Source organism: Rhinolophus sinicus, linkage group LG03 (genome assembly GCF_036562045.2).
Source record: "Rhinolophus sinicus isolate RSC01 linkage group LG03, ASM3656204v1, whole genome shotgun sequence".
Taxonomy (NCBI): Eukaryota; Metazoa; Chordata; class Mammalia; order Chiroptera; family Rhinolophidae; genus Rhinolophus; species Rhinolophus sinicus.
In genome coordinates this window covers 97,550,795-97,572,331 of record NC_133753.1, presented here as the reverse complement: position 1 = coordinate 97,572,331, position 21,537 = coordinate 97,550,795, and the positions used below count along the sequence as shown (strand labels likewise).

General features: G+C 54.7%; 1 protein-coding gene across 8 annotated transcripts in view; it reads right to left on the bottom strand.

Moving 5' to 3' along the window:
- Nucleotides 1–9,176: 9,176 nt before the first annotated feature.
- PML (PML nuclear body scaffold) overlaps nt 9,177–21,537 on the bottom strand; it is a 36,438-nt gene continuing 24,077 nt past the window's right edge. The window contains exons 5-9 of one of the 8 annotated variants that reach the window (XR_012494870.1): nt 21,399–21,536; nt 20,744–21,010; nt 19,693–19,859; nt 12,724–12,874; nt 9,177–11,711 (exon numbers count right to left, since the gene is read on the bottom strand). Coding sequence is in view for 7 of the 8 variants with exons in the window: in XM_019735990.2 (XP_019591549.2) it covers nt 10,942–11,711; nt 12,724–12,874; nt 19,693–19,859; nt 20,752–21,010; nt 21,399–21,536 (1,485 nt within the window). In the remaining variant the exon portion in view is untranslated. Of the gene's footprint in view, nt 11,712–12,723; nt 12,875–17,910; nt 19,058–19,692; nt 19,860–20,743; nt 21,011–21,398; nt 21,537 lie in introns of those variants that run through there. The other 7 variants (XM_019735990.2, XM_019735991.2, XM_019735989.2 and 4 more) reach the window with 7 other exon arrangements.

The following is a 21,537-nucleotide window of genomic DNA, read 5'->3' as shown; positions in this document are numbered from 1 at the left end:
TCCTTGGCACGAACCCATGAGCTTAGTCCTCCTGAGACGCAACGTACTTCTACACCTTCCCCTTTCTCTTCGAGCCCTGTTGGGAGACTTGATAGGAGACCTAGAAAAGGCCCGAGATTTGAAAAGTAAAATCTGTTGGCTCGAAGAGAGGGAAAGAAAACTGCACAGTTGGAAGTGATGGATGTTGATTAAGGTTCAGTGGCACTCGCTGCATTCAGAGTTGTATGTGCCTTGTATTTAACGTGGCACTGGGTGATTTAATGGATGTGCGAGGGCCCCTGAAAGTAGAAGAACCAGGGCCCAGGAGGGCATCAAATATGCCCATGCAGCCTGCTCAGGAGACCCTCCCCACGGCTGTTCTCTAGCCAGAATCTCCTGAACACTCAGCACTTCCCACCTTTCAGCTTCTGCAGTCCAGTCTCCTCCCCTCCGCTCCCCCCCACACATTCACACAGGGTTCCCATCATTCTCAAATGCGGCTTTTGGAATTTCCAGCAGAAAGCTCACTCCTCTGGGAAGCCAGTCCCTATTTATAAACCCCTTCCACCTCCCATCTTTCCTCCCCCTCATACACACGCTACGTAGTGGTTAGGTGGAAAGATTCTAGCGTCAGACTCAGCATGTACCAGCTGTGTGACCTTGGCCAAGTTACCTAACCTCTCTGTGCCTTAGAAAAAAGCATATATAAGAATGCCAATTTTATTGGGTTGCTGTGAGGAGTAAATGAGTCAATGCACGCAAAGCTCCTAGTACCTAGCACTTAAGTACTGCTCAGAAACGAGCGATTACTTTTTTCAACAATACCTAGAATTAACGACAGCTTTTCCAGGGGCATTGCATGTAATTATCTGTGCTTATCTCACTAAAGATGGGAAACTCCTGCCTGGAAGAGGCAACATTCCTGCCTATGAGGGGCAACGTGCTTACTGTCCTACCCAGTGCAGGCAAGACCAGCTTGCCCTGGAGGGGGCGTCTGGGACAGCCAGCGTCTCCATGGCAGGGTGAAGCAGAGAACCACAGTGCTCCATCTGCAGATAAGAAAACTCCCATATCAAACGGTTTTACACGATTAAGTATATCATCTCACAAGCAGGAAGCAGGGCTGGCTTCGGGGCAGGTTGAATGAATGACATCAGCAGACCCAGGTTCTCTCTGTGTCTCCCCTCTGCCACCCTTAGTGAGGTTGCAGCCTGAGACTCCTGTGTCTTGGTTCCACCAGAAAGCTCATGCTTGTTGGTAACAGATGAGTGGAACAGAGAGACTGCATTCTTCCCAGAAGCCACAGCCTCTCCTTAGGTCTTATCAACACATGTTGGCTTAGGACTCCCATCTCTGAGCCAATCACAGCAAAAGGGATGGAATTGATTGAATTAGACCAATGATCATCTAGTCCTGATTTGCTACAAACAAGAAATCCCCTTTAAATATAAGTTGCATAATCAGAGGAATCTAATATTGTGTCAAAATGAGTGGAAATGAGACTGACCGTAATTACAGTAAACCATATTAGACACCCCCTTATCTGGAGATGAGACCAGTTTATGTCCACAGTATGTGACAGGGGTCAGGGCTCAGCGTGTGAGCAGGGTCGGGGCTCAGTGTGTGAGCAGGGTCGGGGCTCAGTGTGTGAGCAGGGTCGGGGCTCAGCGTGAGCAGGGTCGGGGCTCAGTGTGTGAGCAGGGTCGGGGCTCAGCGTGAGCAGGGTCGGGGCTCAGTGTGAGCAGTATTGGGGCTCAGTGTGAGCAGGGTGAGGGAACTCTCTTGGGTAGGCATGCATACAAACTAGAGGATTGTCTGCTTTCACAAAATTCTTGAAAGGATAACAATCTGTTCTTGGAAATGCCTATGCTGGGATGCAAAGCTATTTTGGGAGCAGCGAGGCTTCAGTCTTCAGTCGGGTGCTTATGAACAGGGGTGTTTAGGAGTCAAAGATGTCCCTACATGACTTCACATCCTGAGCATGTTGCCTGGTCCCATGGCGGAGAAGAGGCACTTTACTGCTGAGGTGGAAAACAGGAGGAAGACTTCTACCCTGATCTTATGAGAAGCGCGGAGGCAGCACAAAGCTGCCAGCTTCACAGACTCGCTGCGTGCCCGTGACCGTCAGCAACCCCTTACCCTCTCCTTCTGAGTCTCTACCCTTTCCAGGGAAGGGGAATGGGCGGATGTGCTCTGAGGCCCTGCTGCTGCTCTGTTCCTCCTGAGACCGGTCCTTGGCTCTTCGGCTTTAGAAGCGAGTTGGCGGATGAGTTAGGGCCTCTAGGGGGCTCCACAGGGGTAGGTGGGGTGGGGGGCTTCCTGCAGGAGGAGGTCTTCAGAAAGTCTGGAGGCCACTGTTGGCCTTCCTCCTTGTGCCCCTGGGCAGTTTGTTTTCCCTCCCATCATACTGCATCTGCCTCATCTCGAGGCCATCAGCACACCTGAGCCCAGGAGCGAACCCTCGGCCTAAAACTGCTGCTCATTGCTCTGTGGGCAGGGGGTGTCCCGCTACAAAACACTTCCTGAAGGCCCTTCACATAGCAGGATTCAGGAGGTGGAGGGTGACATCATTAGAGATGAAATCTGACCACTGAACAGTGTGTAGGCCCAGGAAGAAAGGTCAAGCCTGCCAGGAGCACCCTGGCTGGCAGGGGCACGCAGGCTGGCAGGGGCATGCAGAACGGAGACACGGCTCTGCGGTCCCGGCCACTGCTCTCTGCTCTGAGACCCTTACTTCTCTGTCGCCTGGTGCCATCAGACACGCAGAAAGGCCTCCATAAACACATATTCTGAGACTCACCCAAGGCAGGGGACGAGTTCAAGGGTCTGTCCCAGGGAGCTTTGGGCAGAAATCACATCTCGGAGTTTGTCCCATTTAGGCAGCTCAGGTCCCTCCCCGGCAGGTGAACACTGGATACGATGCGACCGAAAAAAGACAACACCAGAGCCACAGACAGGGTGTTCATATTACTCTAATCTTGACAGCAGCAGGTGGAGATACAAAAAGCAAACATCCGCCAACACCCCAACAAGGGGTCTTCCCACATCACAGCCCTGATGGCAGCCGGTTGGGGCACAGGAGGCAACATCTATGTATCTGCCATTATCACACCCGGGGAAGCAGCCACGGGAGTTACACAGAATGTAGAACAACAGTGGCTATGTGCCAACTAGTTACAGAAGTGCTTGCCCAGGGGTGCGTCCTGTGAGTTCATGGGCAGCCAGAGACCTGTGAGCAGGGCTGAGAGCCTGGGAACTGCTCTCTTAGAACCCCAGCACAACAGCGGAGTGGCTTCCATCGATGCACACCAGTCAGACATTGGCCAGGGGCTACCTCTGGGGATGGAAATTTCCAGGCATGCCCTTCTCTGTGCTTGTGGGCAATCAGCTTCAGTAGCCCAAGGGCAGATCTCAGAAGAAAGTCACAGGTGTGAGCTGTCAGAAGCAAAGCACATAGAAGCCAAGGGATGGGCGCACAGAAACGGGTCTGCTATGAATTCGTTCCACAAATAGTAATTGAATCTATCCCACGTTGCCAGGGCTGCGTTTGGCATGGGTGTGCTGTGAACCAGGCAGATGCTGTCTCTGCCCTAGGAGAGCTCACAGGCTCCTGCACCTCCCAGCATGTTCAGGTGCCCTGTGTGTGAAGCTTGGGGCTTCTGGAAGACAACCGTCTCCAAGAAGGCTCCATCTGCTCCAGCAGGTCACCTGAGGTCAAGGCTGAAAAGACGACCTGCACCCACTGGAATGCACAGGGAGCTGTCCAGAGTCCCGGAGTGGCAGCTTGGGGCCTGGAGCTTCTCTGTCCCTACCCCATTCACAGTATTGGGACGAAGACAGAGGCCAAGAGGGAGGTCACAGAGCAGATGGGCTGGGAAATGTGCCCAGCCTGCAGCTTCTCTGGTCCAGGACAGGCCATGCTTGGTGGCCATCATTGACCTTGCTGGTTAGGAGGCCCTTGAGACTCTCCAGCAGATGTGGCCTCCCTGAGGGCCGGTACTGAATGGGACAGGTGGCCCACTTCAGGTCTCCTTTATTAGCCCCCTGTACCTCGAGAGACTGCGGTTGTGCCCTGGATTGGAGCAGCTTTAATAAGGGCACGCTGGTCCCCAACCAGGCCCCACAGAGAGAGGACCTCCAGCCAGGCAGCTGGCTGGGGCAGCAATTTGGAGGACGAGAGCCCTTCCTGAGGTGGCATGTTGCAGAAGTGCCTGTAATTCTGCACCCAGGCAAGGCCAGTTCTAATGGCCACATCTTGAGGACCACTAGGTACAATTCAGTGTAAGGGGGCCTGGAGCAGGAGATCAGGGCTCAGGTGGCTGTACCTGCTTTTCCACTGACTTCCTGTGAGATTTTGGAAAAGTCTCTCTTTTCCTGTGCCATGAGGGAGATGTCCCTCCCCACTTGCCTGCCTCAGCTGATTCAGCAGCTTGGATCTGTCCCATTCTCACTCCTCAGGCCTGTCCCTACCACATCCAAAATAAGGAAGGGCCCCTCCATGCAGTGCCCTCCCAGGAAGTACAACCCCCCAGGCACAGTTCGCTGCAACATCCTCTTTGAAGCGCCCCAAATAAGCTTTCCTGGAGAAGCTAGTGCTGAGGGCCAGGAAGGGGACTGCTGCAGTGCCTGTGTGAATGCCTCAGCCTCCTCTCCCTGAGAGCTTATCTCCAGACCCAGCTGGAAACTTGATGTATTTATTGGCTTCTCCCAGGATCTCCTCTGTACAACCCACATCTCTGCCGGTGCTGCAAGAAAGTGACCCCTGCGGATGGCTGTGTCTGGCAGCCAGCCGGGGGCTGATGGAGGGGACTGCTGTAAATCCCTCCAGCCTGCAGCCTGCAGGGTCACCCGGTCAGGAGAGAGGAGACAGTCCAGGAGGCTCAGAGAGATAGGGGGCAGACTCACCCGGATCCTAAATGATCTAGAACCAGGAAAGGGACAGAAGGAAGGAATGGAGACAGGAGAGGAGCGATGGGGAGGGGGTGGGAAGGCAGGGGAAGGGAGGGAGAAGCCCACAGTGCTTTCTAGAAGTCGGCACAGTATACCTTCTCCTCCATGGTGTTGGATGTATACTTATTTTTTATTGAGCATTGCCAAGTCACAAAGTTCAGTGTTTTATTTATGTTCTCATTTAATCCTCAGAAGTTTTGAGGTGTATATTGTCACCCTCCATTTGCATATGACCACAAAAACTAAGCAGTTTGTGCAAGGTCACACAGCAGAGCTGGCATTTGAACCAGGTCTGTCCAAAGCTCACGTTCTACCACATGTCACCCTTCCCTGCTCCTGAGCAGACTCTATGAGGGTACCACCATGGGCCCACCCTTTGCCTCCTCCTTGGGTGGTTGGGTTTACTGTAGGGTCAGCCCACTGTGGTGTCAGCCAGGGCTTTATGGCTGTACAACTCCAGGAGAGAGTCAGCCCTTGGGTAAGTTCTGCTCCCCAGGCCCTCTGTACTCAGTCTGGCCAACAAACACAGTTTTAGATAATCAGATAAGTGACACAGGATGTCGCAAATCTCCTATCATACTTGTTTGGTTGGCTAGCTTCGTGGAAAATTTCAGTGGTTAGCTAGTCAGTTTTTGCAATCTGCTTGGCAATCAAGTTTGGGATATTTGTATTTATAAACTGACTTTAGCATAGTGCAGGCAGCTGGTCTTTAAAGAATTCCTCTGGGATGAGTTTAAGGAAGTTCCTTGAGCCAAGAAGGAAGGAATTTTCCCCACTTGTCAGCAAATGCATTTTGTAAGGGTGGGTGGAGACGTCCAAACTTTCTGTTTTGTTTTGTTTTTTTGAGGAGGGGAGTTAGTTAAAATTCTAGACTCTTCTCTCAACAGAGTTACCACAGGCATGTGCTTTATTCAAGTACAAAGGGTCTGGAGCTGACATCTAGATTCAGACACACAAATGAATGATGCTGCGCCTCCATCCCTCCCCCAGCCCCAGCTTCCACCAGCAGGCTCCGTCCAGGACCTAGGTCACCCCAGAGAAGCATGTCCTCGGCCCATGTTTCCTTCCACCTCCCTGTAGCCTGGTCCCACCACCCCCCACCCCCATGAGCTGAGCCACACCCCCTGTCACTTCTGACTTGCATCCTGACTGGGGATAGGGCCTTCCCTGAACTCACGCGTTCTCAACAGGGGCAAAATTACCCCACAGAGGGTTGAAACTAGTTCAAGGGGGGACTATTAACAATCTTAGATATTCCAGTGGTTTCTGATCCCTAAAGGACCAGAGTTCATGAACAGATATACAGTATATCTATGTAAGGAAGAAGTAAAATGCTATTTGCAGATGACATGATCTTGTATGTAGAAAATCCTAAAGAGTCTATAATATAGCTATGGTATTAAAATTTAATTGTGGGGAGCCGTGCCTAGGAAAAAATGTCTAAAAAGTTCCTTATGGGGGCAATAATTGGGGGAAAAAGATTTGAGAAGCACTGCTCTGAAAGAAAAAGTTACAATTAAGGTACGTTTAAGTGCTGGGACCAGAAAGATGGTGTGAGCTTTCTGGGGCCTGAATTTCGCCTCCTGTGAGACCAGCAGACCAGGAGGGCGTGGGAAGGAGACAGCTGAAAACTGGTTCCACCGACCTGCAGCAATGCAGCTGGCAGTGTAGGAGAGGGCTCCTCCAGACACAGGCTTCCTGTGGGGCACATCCCAGCTCTGCCACATACAAGCTTAATGACCTTGACCAAGGAACTCAACCTGCCACCCCAAGTTCGCCTGTAACATGAAGATGACGGTTGTTGGGAGACTGAATGAGGTGACCTGTGCTAATGAGAAATGCTTGGGAGGGGCCGCTGCCCTTGGAAGGCCATATTTGGGGGTCTTCCTCAGAAGCTGCTGCTCAGCTGCCCATAGTTTCATGGACTTTGTTGCTAGAATCTCAAATACTTGCAGCCCCAAAAGTGACGCCAACTCCATTCCTAATTAAATTCCTAACTCCATTCCTTAACTTAATCACCAAATGTGACCCTAAATTTGATATAACCCCAAATCCTAACCTTAGGCCTCACCTCAACTCCTAATCCCACACCAGGCTTACCCCAATTCTAACCTGGCCCTGACCTTTGCTCTAACCCTTATCCATAACCCGCACTCACTGGTAACCCAGGGTTTCCCAAAATTGCCACTCACTTCCATGGTCACAAGTTTTGATATAGTGTTCCTTCTGAGCTGGTAGCTACTTAATATTTGTCCTTAGACCTTTGAAAAATCCCACTGTAGCGTCATTCTGAGCATGTTCCAGAACTGATTAATATTTTAAAAATGTTTCTCCGTGTACCATCTACCTAACGATATCTCCCATGCCAGCGTAGCGCTTTGGAAAAGACTGTGCTACCTGAGCCTAAAGTCCACGCACCACAAGTCCCGCCTCCCTCCCCTCTCCCCTCCCCCCCTCCGCCTCCCTCCCCTCTCCCCTCCCCCCCTCCGCCTCCCTCTCCCCTTGGGAGCAGCGGCCATCTTGCCTGGCCCGGTGGGGCTGCAGCGCCCTCTGCTGGCGGAGTCTGGAGGCAGCTCTAGCACAGCTCTGCTTTCCTCTGGGCGGAGTCCGCAATATACTACCCTCTCTGCCATGGCATTTGGTGTCACTGTCTGTGGGGTTCTCTTAGTTGTGAGTGAAGGTGAGAAAGGGCCCTCTTACTCTAGGCACAGGGGCTGGGACACTGGGGTGCAGGGCGGAGACAGGCCTGAAGTCAGAGGACGAGACAGGAGCAGGGCCTGCGGGGAGGTTTAGGGTACAAGATAAACTCTGAGATGTGGAGTACAGTCAGGGCTGGGACTAGGGGTCAGAGTGAGTCTAAGGCAGGGATAAGAATGGGAGTGGGCAGGCCAGCACCGGGTAAGGGGGGGGTGCAGAGGGGAGCACAGCGGGGCCAGGTACCAGGTGGCAGCCCGGTGTTATGCAGGGAGAAGAGCGAGATTGAAGCGGATTTTTTTTAGTGAGCTTTCTGGCGTGTGAATGAGCCCTGGGACCTCAGAAGGAGGTACTTAAGCAGCGTAGGGCCGCCAAGGCTGAGCTGAGCTGTCACAGGAAGTCTGTTCTCTGCTCCAGGTCCTTGTGGCTACAGCTCCCATCTGGGTGTCCTCAGGGCATAGCGCCACCGACTGCTCAGCCACTGCTGCTCTCCTTCCTGCCTCCCTCAGGCCCCAGGACTCCAGTTATCTGTTCTGCCCCACATCTTGTTCTTTATTCCCCTGAAGAAGGCCCATGTACTGTTTTTTTGCTAAGGTCTAGTATCTATTTTTCTATAACTTATAATGCAGGAACACTGTCATCTCAGCTGTCTGTAAAATAAGATCTTACATTTGTGTGGCTCTTCATATATTAAAGAACTATTTTCAAACATTTGATCACACAAGATACTGTGAGGTTAAAATTATCCTTATTATCTCATTTTACAGAGTCAGAGCCTGAGCTTGACACAACAGACCAGTCGTAGGCTACGGAGGATTGAAATTTAGTACCCTGAGCTCTCGCCCAGCAGGCTCATGGTTAGTTGGATAAACCTCAGATAGAATTCAAAGTACAGGTAACATGTTTGAAGTTGCTCTTAGAGACTGAAAACTCCAGGACAGGAATTTGGGCATCTGGGACAGGGAGATGTGGTTGAGGGTGGTGGCAGTGACCAAATCACATTACCTGGCTGCCCACCCAGGCCAGGGGAGGGCTGACACCTACACTGCCTGTCACGGGAATCCCTGCCGATACTAACGTGAATTACACCCGCGACATCCAAGACAGCAACACATTAGTCACACACTGCTAGTATACTGGGCCTCCCCAACCTCCCTTGTTAATGGTTTTACCACTTGTGGCTCTGGGGACACAGATAAGAGACCAGATTACCCAGCGGGGAGCAGAGGTAAGTTCCTACACACCCTGGTCCCTGGCTCCTGACTCCCTCTAGGAGTAATTCTTGCAGTTGTTGCTTCTTTCCCTCCATGTGCTCTCCCCTTTGGAGATGATCCTGGGTAAGGCCTACCCTGGTTTCCCCACTTAGAATGGGGGGCGGTTTGCATCCGAGGCCCTCAAGCACTCAGCAATGAGGCTCTCTGCTCTGCTAAGTCCTGAAAGGTCTCCACAAAGAACAGCTCCCCCAGGCCTGGGAGCGTCCCCGTCACCAGGCAAAAGGCTACTCAGTGGCTGCTCAGGTGGGCTGAACAGAGCTTGGGACCGGGGCACCAGGCTTTAGAGTCACATCTTTATTAAAGGTTGAGAAAGTGGAGAGAAGGTAGAACAGCCCTTTGTTATAAAACCTAGCATCAACTACATCTGAAAAAGCATTGTGGGGCTGGAAATCAGTGGGTGTCCTCAGGCAGGGTGAGGCTTCCTGGCAGCTGCCGAGACAGCAGTCATCACAGCCAGGCTGATCCCTGCCCCTCTCCCTGTCAGTCTGTGCACACCAAGCTTCAGTCAGCATCTGTTTTAAATCAGAATCCTATTTTAAATACATCGGAGCTCACTGTTAGAGGTAGCACTCCCACCATGGTGGCGAGGTCCTATGTGATCCCTCAGTGTGTCTTCGGGACACCCACTGGATGGGGGCTGATGTGTGGACACACACATTTCACCGCTGTGGAAGCTGAGGTCACAGAGGCTGAGGGCCTGGGCTGTGTCCCAGTAGCAGGGAACCAAGGAAGAAGGAAGGGAAGGGGACAGGCATAGCGGTTCTGCTCATTAGAGGGGACGGCCCTGCCTCTCTGTGCCCTGCTGCTGCCCTCGGGGGTGATCACAGGCTGGGGACCTTAGCTCAGGGCTGGGAGCTAGGGTGCGAGAATGCAACCGTCTTGCCCATGGTCTCAGTGGCCTGCTGGCCATTCCTAAAACCCAAGTGGCAGAGTTGGACTGGACTCTGAGCCAACCAGCCCATTTTACAGGTGGGGACATGGCAGCTCAGGAAGGGGCCTTTTCCTAGGTCACCTCCAATGTGCACCGTTGGGGCTGGGTCAGGACTTTCTCTGCTGCTTCACATTGCTTCTCCTTTGAGGATCAGTTACACAGCAATGGTTCTGGAACTTAGCAGGCATCAGAATCATCTGGAGAACTTGCTAAACTAAGCAGCTTGCTGGGCCCCACCCCAGACAATCCAATCCCAGAGGTCCGGGGTAGAGGCCGTCAGAAGCCAACGTGCAGGTCCTTGGACTACACAGAGAATGGTGCTGGGTTAGAGGACATTCCTCGGGAGGGCTGAGGTGGGCAGTGGAGACAGAGTGAAGGGTCGTGCTGAGAGAGGTTGGTGGCCTGAGGACCAAAAAGGAAAGGCTTCACTGAGGGGAGGCATTTGTATGGCCAAGAGGAAGGAAGCAAGCGTGGAGGGTCAGACTTTGTAAGTGGGGACAGACATGACACAGCAGCTTCTGCCTCTGCAGATATGAGGCCCTCCAGGGATGAAAACGCTTCAGAGAGAGCCAGCCTCCAGGCAGGCAGCAGCTAGGAGAACCCAAGCTCATTTGGGACAGTTTGGTTTAGAAGGCACTTTGGGTACCCATGGGGCAACTGGTGTTGTAGGCAGTGTCAGCAGGTCCCCCAGGCAGTGGCCGGGGGTCAGGGAAGCGCTGCAAGGACACTCATGGAAGTGGCAAGTCAGGTGTCTGGGGCAAGGTGGGGGCTGCTTAGAGAGCCCAGAAGCCATACCTTCATCACCCAAGACCTGGTTCTGGCTCCTGGAAGGGAGGGGCAGGGTCCTGATGAGTTCACCTACTGGTGCTCCCAGGGCCTGCATGGGTTATCTGATGGCCTCAGGAGGGGCAGGCGGCTGCTTGGCCTTGGAACGTTCTCTGTAGGGTTTTTAGAGAAGAGGAATTTGGTCCCAGAGAAGGAGAACTGATGCTGAACCAAATGCCAGCTGAGTACTAGGGACCAGGAACTGGGAATGTTGTGATGGGCGGAGCCTGGCTCAGGGACCCCCTCCCTGTCTGTCCCCAGAGATGCCAAGCTAGCCATCCTCTCCTTTCAGCTCTGTTGGGAGGCCAGGCTGTGGCCAGTGAGAGGGGCCGAGGGGCCTTCTGCCCGAGCCAAGGCCGTCCTTGCCAACAGGTCTCTGAAGTAGATGTTCAGAGCCTGCAGGTTGAGAGCAGGCTGGGCAGGGGGTGACTCAGGGTCCTGCAGGTAGCGGCTGTACTTCTTTAAGCCCCTCTGGGGGTCCCTGCGGTGTGCGGTCAGCAGCTCCGTGTAGCTCACATTGTGGAGGGCCAGGAGGCGGGCCTCGGCCCGGGACAGCACAGCCGCCAGCACCAGGGGCTGCAGGGACGCGAAGCACTGCAGGTTGCTGAAGAAATAGACGTGCTGGGCCAGCTGGGGGCCCGGGGAGACCTCGAGGAGGCGGCACAGGTCACGCATGGCCAGCACCGCGGCCAGGGCACTGCGCTCGCTCATGTTTCTCGCCAGGTAGGTCTTGGCCAGACTCCTGAGTTTGAAGCTGCTGGCCTGGGGCACACGCTCCTGGATGAGGGGCAGGGTGGCCAGGAAGCCTGAGGTGGCCTCCTTGAACTCCCACAGCCTGTTCATGTCCTCCAGGGCCCGGAAGAAGTAGGGGAGGCTGGGCCCCCACAGCTTATAGCAAGCCAAGATGGGGCGGCACATGGAGGTCAGGAAGCGAAGGAAGTGCTGCAGCCCCACTTCCAGGGACACGGCCTTGGAGTAGACGTTGAAGGCCTCGGGCTGGATGAGCACTCGGAACTTGCTTTCCTGGTTCACGGCGGCCAGCTGGCTAATCTTCTGGGCTGGGCAGGAGAGAAGGGCAGGGTGAGGCCCCAGGGGCAGGGCAGGCACCAGGCGGCAGTGGGGGACCTCTAGGGCCGCCATCCAGAGACCCCACCTTGGGGCCTGCTGCCAGCCACCAAACACTAGCCTCCAAATGCAGCTCTGACCCTGGCTGTGTGGGGAGGGGGGCAGAAGGAGGTCGGCTGGACCTCAAACGCCCCTTGCTTACCTGCAAAGGAGTCCAGCTCCCCACTCCTCTGCCACCTGCCCCAGGGCTCACCAAACCCTTTACATCCAGGTCCGTCCTGTCTGTCTTGTTTCTACCTGGCCCTCCACTCCCTGCCCCTGGCCTCCAATCCCATCAGTCACTTAGCTAAGGCTCCCAGCCAGTTGGAGCCCTGGGACAGACAGCACACCTGCCCAATCTACTACACTCAGTGTGGCCGAGCCTCCTGTGAGGTCTGCGAGTGAGTTCCCTGTCCTATGGGAACACCTGCTGCTTCTGGCTGGCTGGGCTTGGCCTGGGCTGAGTCTGTGTCACAGGGAAGGACCCCCGGCAAGCACTGTGGGAGTTGAGGGGCTTCTGGGAGAAGAGGTCCTATCTCTCTGTGACCTCAGCTCTGTTGGGCTCCCTGTGAAGCCCCTGTAGACTGGGCTCTGTACTCAGAAATGTGCAGTCACAGCCCAAGGCCTGGCTTGGGTTGCCGGTCTCTTAGCAGTGACTTCCCACACTGTTTCTTTTAGAGGTGTCTTCCCAAGGCTCTCCATCTAAGAGAAGCCCTCACCAGAGGTGAACTCCTAGAGGTGCTTGCCTCACGCTTTCAGGCACTGGTCGAGGCAGCTGTCATTCAAACAACCAACGGGTATACCTGGGAGTCCCGGGGTAACGCAGCGCTCTGCCCCCTCTCTGGCTGTGGTCACTGGCCAGAGCTCAGGGCTCCTCTGGGCCTTGCAGATGTCTCTGCCTACACTTAACTTGGGGACTTAGAGACTAAGCTAGAAAGGGTTGGGGATAGCCACTAGAGCACCCACTTTCATTGTCAATCTTGAGGTCAAAGAAAACCAAGGGCCTGTCTTCTGCTTGGGGGCTGGCAAGGCTGTCATCCAGGACCCTGAGGGAGCTGGAGCCCTCCAGCTGAAGGTCACTGGACTCGCTGCTGCTGTCATCCAGCTCTCGGAAGGACTGCAACACAGAAAAACCAACAGGTCAGGGGTCCAAAGGGCAAGAGGGAACATACTGGTAATAGGAGTGTGTGCCCATGAGCAGGTGTGTGTGTGAATGTGAGTGTGTGGGAACAGAGCAAACTGGTGTGGCCGATGCCTCTGCACGCACACGACGAAGGGCATGTCATCGGGGAAGGGAAGTGTGTCTAGGTGAGCACATGTGCACGTGAGAATGTGTGCATGAAAAGACATGGATGTGCGTGTGCACATGTGTGGGCCGTGCATGTCAACAGGCACACACGTTAGTGAGTGATGAGGGGTGAGGATGAAATCATGTGACAAGTGTGTGTGTGCATCTGGGTGTGCACGAGGGGCTGTGAACCTGTGTTGACACACATATGTGTGAAAGGGTGAACATGTGAGCGAGTGTGTGCAGGGGTGAGTAGTGCTGGGTGTGGAGGTTGGGGGAGGGCCCAGTGCTATGGTGAGTAGGGCCCGAGGTGTCTGTTCCTCACTTCATCTCTGAGCAGACTCAGAAGAAACTCAGAGACAGGAGGAAAGAGCCTCATCTTGAAACCCAGCTGTTTCTCTGGAAGGGGCCAGGAGCCTGGCTTTTCTTGTCCTCAAAGCTAGCCGAGGTCCCAGTGTCCTACACAAAGAGGAGGTGGAGGACTGCTCGGCCCCTAGGATGCCACATCTAGGTGGACACAGAGCCTGGGAGAGAGAACAGGGGAGGAAAAAGCTCAGAGCCTGGAGACCCTGCACGCTGCTTAAGGAAGCCTGAAGCCTGGGCTCCTGCAGGCTGAGCACCTGAGGGCCTGTTTTCTCCAGCACCAAGGCCAGAACAGTTTGAAAGGCCTCAGGGTAGGGGAAGGGCTCCGGCTTCCAAGGGGCTGGGACTACAGAGGGAGACGCAGCCTCTCACAATATGGAGTTGCTCGTCGTCTGCACAGCTGCCAAATCCAGACGTTCAGACTTTGGTGGCCTGCTCAGAACCTCCTGTGAGTGCCACCTGTGGACACTAGCCAGTGACCCAGAGGAAGGGACATGGCCAGCGTCCCAGGGCTGGCTGGGGGCACTGCTGAGACACAGCCCAGAGCAGGCTCGGCCTTTCCTGCTATGGACTGCCTCTGGCTGGCTGATGGAGCAGCCTCACCTGGAGCCAACTGAGGCCTCCATGAGCCCTGACCTCTGAGTAATGTCCCTGCCCTGGGAGATAATTAGCATATTCTCCTAGGCCCTCCCACTGTCCAGGTGAAACATTTGTTTGAACAAAACTTCAGCTAAGAGTGAAATTACTAACAACCACAGGTACTAAGTGCTGGATTTTCCTAGGAGTGGCTGGTTTTTACTTTATTTGCACCTCTAGCCCTACCCTGGGACCCCCAACTTCCTCCCAGTCATTGATAGAAACAGATATTCTCGAGGAATCCATCCAGAACTGGTTTGACTTAGAGAAGCCTGTGAGTTCTGGAACTTTAGACAGAAGGCCCTAGTAAGAGACTTTGGCAGATGCTTTGCATATCAGTCCCCTTGAATCAGCGGTATGTCAAAGGCTGAGTTTGCATGTCTTGCTCTGACATGGTCTTGCTTCCTGGCTTCCTTCCCTCCCTTGTCAGGAGTCTTCTACAGCAGCTCCTTAAGTTGCTGGCTGGTGCACCGGAGACCAGGCCTTCTTCCCCATGGGAGAATCCAGTGCCTTTCTCTCTCCCGATTTCCAGAGCCTATTCTGTTCTCAAGACAGTGGTGCTCTTGCACCTGGGCTGGTGGGAAGCTGTATCCTCCCCTGGGCCTCAGCTCCCTCTCACCAGTAGCTGAATCCTCTCTGCCACCCACCGACATGGCACCCTGGGCTTTCTAGTCTTCCTTCTTCTTTGTCCTCCAAACATCACTGCAAAAGTCCTTGCAGTGGCCCTGGGGGCTCCACCTGTCTCCTTCCTTCTGCCGAGTCTCTTCAGGTATTCTCTTCCAAAGGTTAAACTCCCTGAAGAGTGGCAGATGGGCCAGCTCCCCCATCTTTATACCTGGGTCATTTATGATGGCCATGCAAGCTTCCTGGGGTCATTTGCTCTTTTATAGTCTTGGAACTGTCTGTCCTTTGTTCTGAACTTACTTTGTCCTGAACCTGCTGACTCCCTTAATAAAAGTGCATCCCTTGTCTGCTGAACTTGTCAATGGAGGGAAGCTCCCAGATTCCCCCTGCCCTTGGGGACCTGCATAAAGTATGGCTTCCCTGTGGGGCTGGTCTCACTGGAACACCTTCCACTAAACTCTAGCCAGCTGTAAACTCAATTCCCCCTCCCTGGGATGTACCGGTACATTTAAAAGAGACTTCTCTAAGGACCCAGGTTTAACAGAAAGGCCATCAACCCATAAAGGCTTTGGCACAAAACATCTTTCCACCCCTGCTCACTAAGGAAAACACTCCTGTTTCATCCCCACAGCCCCATGTCAGGATAACTGAGTGGGTGGGGGAGCAGAGACTGGGACCATGGTGGAGACCAGAACCCCAGATGCCAGGAAAGGGCCTTTCCTTGCAAAAGGCTAAGGTTTGCTTGGCAGGGAAAAGACGGGCAGGGAGGCAGTGAGGAGAGATACGAGTCCACGTGCGAGGACAGGAAGTGAAGAGTGCAGACACGCTGAGGACCCAGTGAGAGGACGATGATGAGAGCTGAAGGAAAGCAGGAGAGGAATGTAAGAAGTGCTGCTATGCGTTGCGTATTGGATCCCTTTTAATAGTCTTTGAAAGATACAAGCAAATACTGGAATTTCCTTATTATACTTGGCTAATGGACTGTGTTTCTTAGACTGAGCCATGAGGAATCCAGGATTTTTTCAGGATACACATGCAATCTGGTTCATGAGCTGTATTTCCCTCATTTTCATCGCACATCAACTTAGCAGGTCAACCACATACCAACTCAACCCAGCAGGTCTGAAGGCCGTCCCACGGCTGTCGCTAGGAAGTGGCTGGGTTGATATCTTAATCACCTTCCAAAAGTCTAGGTTTATCTGGGAAGATCCAGCTCTCCTCTCCCCTGCTGGGTCCATATCCCAGGAGGTACATCTCACCTCCATTCAAGGCTGACACATGCACATCTGATACAGGTCTGCAACGGAACCCCACTTCTCTCAGGGCTCTGTCCTTTGACTCTGCATTAGTAGCTTGAAAAACTCTTGATGCCCAGCCTGCACCCCAGACTGACTCGGATCTCTGGGGCGGAGCCTAGGAATCCTGTCACTGGTAAAATCTCAAGTCATCAGTGTCAGGCAGGGTTGAGAACTGTCCTAATTACTGATTTAGTTCGTGTTTGGTCATCAGCCAGTCAGGAGCCAAACCCTGTGATACGCAGCACCCAGTCACCTGAAGATACCTCCCTAAGTATCTGAATATGACATTGCTTATCAAGAGTACTAGACTCTCTCAGCACCCAAGCTTTAAGCAACAGCTGGGATTAGTTTGGCAAGACACATGCATTGCTAGTTTCTGCACAAATAAAACCCCAATTCTTGCAAAGTCTGGAAGGCCCCTGAGATACCTCACATGTACCTGTGAACTGGACCATCCCATTAGCTGGCCTGTGGCCGGCCCGTCAGGGAACACAGCTCCCATCTCCTCAGCTGAGCACCTTTTTGTAACCTGATGTGCACATTCGGCAGCATCACTATCCCGTCCCCTGCTGGTCACCACGGCCACTTCTGCCAGGGGCTGCCCCCTTGGCTAGGCCCCTGGGACCAGTCCGGTCACAGGCGGTAACAACACCTATCTTCCTCTGGCTTGGCTGCTAACACAGGGCCGAGGGCAGAGGCACTGCTGACTACCCTTGTTTTTAATCAGCGTCCTCCCCCCAGGTCTCCATCATCAGGCCTGGGTCTTGCCCTGCCACCCGACTGCGGCCCCTCTGCCATGCCCAGCAGGTCCAGGGCTCTTTCAGAGTGCCCCTCCTGCCCACAGCCTCTCTCCACGCCCATCGGGCCTGCAGCGCAGCTCCCAGACACAGCAACTGACACGGCTGCAGCACAGGCACTGGTACGCTTGGGAAATTCAGATCTTAGCAGGCCAGCATTCTACAACTGTCACACACTGGAAGGTCGGATAAAGGCCACAGAGAGGGGGACATGGGAATGCGCGAGCCACGGGAGCCTGGAGCACCCAGCGAATATCGCCCTGCCCCCTCCAAGGTGCTGCAAACACTCTACAAGCACCAGGGGTCTGCAAGGGGCACAGAAGGTGGGTAAGAAATATAGCATGGGGACCTAATTTGTTTTCTGCTAAAGTTTTTTTCAAAAGTATGGGACTCCTATAATGGTTAATTTAAAAACTGTGTGGCTGAAGAAAGCCTACACAAAAGCAGTGGCCCTCTGGCTCTCCACACCTCCAGACCTGGGCTCAAAGGCGAGCAGCTGCTTCTAAATGTTTAATTCTTTGTAACCTGCAAGGCGCGTGCTTCTCCCTCATTCCCTGATTACTCTCAGGCATCACCTAGCTCCTGGCTGACAGCGGAGGATTAGACTGACACCCCTACCACCCAAACGTGGCTGGTGTCAGCTCCTCCACTTGACTTCCAGAGTCTGGGGAGACCAATGGCACCCAGTCCTTTCCTCTCTTGCCTTCCCAGGCTTCACCTCGACCTATGCTGTTTTGTTATAATTTTATCAAGGTTATGGGTGGAAAGAAGTGCCCAGATTTCAGAGGAATGCAGAACATGGAAAGATAAGACTCAAACATGGACTGGCTGCGAGGAATAATAGAAAGGGGGGGGGGTGTCCTGGGTGGCCCCGGGGTCTCAGCTTGTGTAACTGGGCAGATGGTGTAATTCGCTGAGAGGAAGAGATGAGTTTGCGGTCTCTACGGGGCATCTGAGTGCAGCTGTGGGAGGGCTGCGGGCAGAGGTCCTTGACCCCACTCCTACCAGACATTCAGATGTGGGAGAAAGAGGGACATAGCAACCCCACAGAACCAAGTTCCAGTGCAGGGAGAAGACAAAAGCCACCTGCAGGGAAGAGCTAAGTACAGCAGGGAATCTGTTGGTCATGGAAGAAGGGTTTGCAAGGTGATCTTTCAACAAATATTTATTGAGCAGCCACATCTGCCAGGTCCTGGGATTGACACTGTTCTCATGGGCTTAGACCCTGGCAGAGGCCCAGTGGAAAGGGCAGGGTAGGGGGCTGGGGTGCCAAGGGTGAGAGAAGCTTCCTTGTCTCGGGCAGAGGCCCAGGCATGCGAGGAGTGGTGGCCTGAATCTGCCTGCCCTCTCGACTGAAGAGGACTGGTCTCTCTGCCAAGTCCAAGCAGCCATTCCTTCCTTGGTTCCCTCCTTGACGGAGATGTATGAATACCTACTGTGTGCAGGGCCTGTAGGTGTGTGTGGGCTGGGCTGGGCAGTGGGATGGAGGAGGCCGAAGCAGGCATGGGTGTTGGCCAGGTTACAAGAGGATGGAGGCCAACAGCTGTAAAGGGAGGCACATGGGGTCCTCAGAGGCTTGTATGAGCGGTGTCTGGGCTGGTGAGGGGATTCTCTGGAGGGCGGGGTGGCAGGACTTCCAGTGGTACCTGGATCTGGGGATTCCCCAAGGGGGTTCTGTCAGAATCCTGGGGGAAGACTTCTGCCCCAAGGGTCTGGAGAGCTCTGCCTCCTGCCCTGTACCCCCTAACAGAGGCATCAGGCTGGGGAGCCACAGAGGACAGAGGAAGAGTGAAGACGTTGTTGAGCCACTGGGTTAAATGGGGGGATCCTCGGAGGGAGAGACCGCGGGACCGCCTTGCCCTTCGTGCCCGGCGGGGTTGGTCACTGGCCCTTTGGAGGTGGGCAGGAGACTCCTGGGGGTTGGCAGGATGGTTGGGAGGCCCTGTGATGGCAGGGATGGTAGCAAGGGAAGGACAAGTCCACATGGGGGCACAATGCATATTGAGCGGCAAGCGGAAGACATGGCGAAGGCGGATGGCTCTTTGCACTCGCCGAGACAGGCCGCTGGCCCCACGATGGATGGCATCGTGCTCCTGGTGTCCGGCAGGCTGGCTGGCAGACTCGGCATCGGGGATGACAGCCTCCTCGGCGGGACGGTGGGGAGGCCGAGACGGGGGGTGGCATGTGCCACGGGGCAGATGGGAGGCCCGGCTGGGGTGGGATGCTCCTGGAGCTCTCAGCAGGGAGTGGGCTGGCGGGGAGTGTGGCACATCGGTCTCCGTGGGCTCCGCGTGCTTTCCAATACAGAACCTCAGACTGAGGGCTGGAAGGGACTCAGGGGCCACCCAGTTCCACCTTGTACTCTGTTCAGAGCCCCCTTTCCCCTGGACAGGGTACTGCCCAACCCCCATTAGCAAACCTCAGGACAGAAGGGTCACAACCCACAAAGCCACTGTTCCATTATAGGATGGCTTTAAAGTTGTCTCTTACATGGTGTGAAAACTCGCTTGTCTGGCCCTGTACGGTGCTGCCTCAGGCCCTCACACCCCTGCAATGGTCCTTACTGCTGTCCACCCTTCTTGTTGAGGGCTTCAAGGACAGAAAATGCATGAGGACGCTCCCAGCAAAGGCATTGGCTAGTCCCAAAAGGAGGTAGGGCTCCAGAAAGAAGCACTCTACCAGCATTTCAGAAGAGAACAGAGGTTACTGGAGGCCCCTGCCCTGGTCTGGAGGGAGAGCGGGGTGGGGGAGGGTCCATGCCCACAGCTGGCCTTTAGTGACTGTCCTCAGGACAACTCAGGACTTAATGCCTCGCTGGACAACTCCCCAGGCCCGAGGCAAGTGTGAGAGTCCCCTGCTGCGGCTGTGACCCCTGGGAGCTGGACTGGGGGCAGGAAGAAGTCCGGGGGTGAACTTCTGGGCCACTCACCTGGTTTTCAGCATCGGAGTCGTCTGAGCTGATCACCACAACACGCTCCTCGGAAAGGGGCTGGGGGGCAGCATTCGGCCCTGCTGGGGATGCCTGCTGCCTCCCCCACTCACGGTTCTCCTGTGGGACTCCTTGTAGGCCCGTGGACTGGGTGGGTGACATGTGCCCTGCGGGGGAAATGTGAACAGTCACCGTGTGTGCCCATGTGGGTCTGTTTATTCACAGAGGCTTTCCACCATTGCCTGCCGCGCCCTGTCTGAACACTCCATTCAGTGGTTGGCCCCGAATGCACAATTTGCGTCCTGCACAGGAGGCTTGACAGGCCCACCTGGTTTGGAACCTTTCGCACTCCTGAAGAAGAAGCACGCTGGTTTATTCCAATTCCCATCCCTGTGAGCTGATATGTTCAAGTTCAAAGATACGCAGTGCCTACTTAATCAAAACCATCTGATGTTCCCATAGCACTTGTGAGCAAGGAACATACAGCAGTCAGGGCTGTGTGTGAGCAGGCGCAGGGCTCCGACTGGGACATAGAATGAAAACAAAGCTGGACTGTCTGAGACATCCCAGAATTCTATGGGTTGACCTCATGCTCAAGAACTCCCTGCCTGTAGTGTCCATAAACGATATCTAGGACACATGAGGACCTCGGGCAGAAAATTAGGGAACTGCCAGGACTTCACCCAAGTCCTGTCTGGAAGCATGCTAGGCACCCACCAGACAAGCGTTTCTTGGGGAGACCCACGCTGTGCAGAGGCATGGCACTGAGTTCTGTAAGAGTGTGTTGGGGGAAGGAGCTAAGGAACTATGGGCTTCAGCCCCTCATGACCCCCACACTGGAACCCAGCAAAGCACATAGTAAAAGAAACTGCATCCACTCTCAGCCCCCAGGCAAACCACGGGCTCTCCTTGCCCCATTTGGTGGTGGCTGAGAGAAAGACACGGAATGCTATTGGCTTTGGGCATCCTGGGTGTGTGCAGGATGCAGACGAGGGGCCCCACCAAGACCCTGGAGGGCAGCATGGAGGCCTCAGCCCCTGCTGACCCTTACCTCCCTACCTGCCTCCTCAGAGTCGCCAGTTGTATGGTTGCTGTTGAGCAGTAAGACCTCATTTCCTACGGTGGGGGTCTTGGGGCTGGTGGGCTCGTCCAGGTGGGGTGGCGAGACTGCCTTGGAGGTGCTGGGCCTGGGCTGCTCAGGGGAGCTCTGGGCCAACCTGGCCTCCTTCTCCGCCTCAGACTCCATCTTGATAACCTTCCTGGGGCTGTCGGTTTGGCAGGACTTCCTCTTTTGTGATGTGGCTGTGTTGGAGAACTCCTACGCAGTGGGGAATTACAGGGCCAGGTCAGGGTGCTCCAGAGGTCCTGGGGTGGTGGGCAGAGACCCAGAGCCGGGTGGCAGGGGCCTGTGGATGCCCCCTTTGCTCCTGCGGCTCCCTCCGCTAGCCGCCATGCAGACCATGCCTTGCTCCATACAGAAAGCCCTCCCAAGATGCCATGCACGCTGGCCCTGCCTGCTGACCACCCGCCTCTCTGGCCTGATGGCCCTGGGAGTGGCTCCTGCTCAGAGCAGAGAACCTCCTGACGGGGCAGCCAAGGGCAAGGAAGGTGCTGACTAAGGTCTGGATTTTCTCCCAGCTGTCTCTCTCACAGCCTGGTGGGATCTGGATCCTTGGGAGGGGAGGCGGGCGCTGGGGAGAACTCACCTCTCTGCGGGAGGGGTCTTTGATGGAGTAGGCATACACAGGCATAGGGTGTGCCCCAGGCACCGACTGCACCACGGCCACAGGCTGGGACTCAGCCAGCCCCACTGGCTGTGCCTGAGCCATCTGTGTCCTCTCTGGC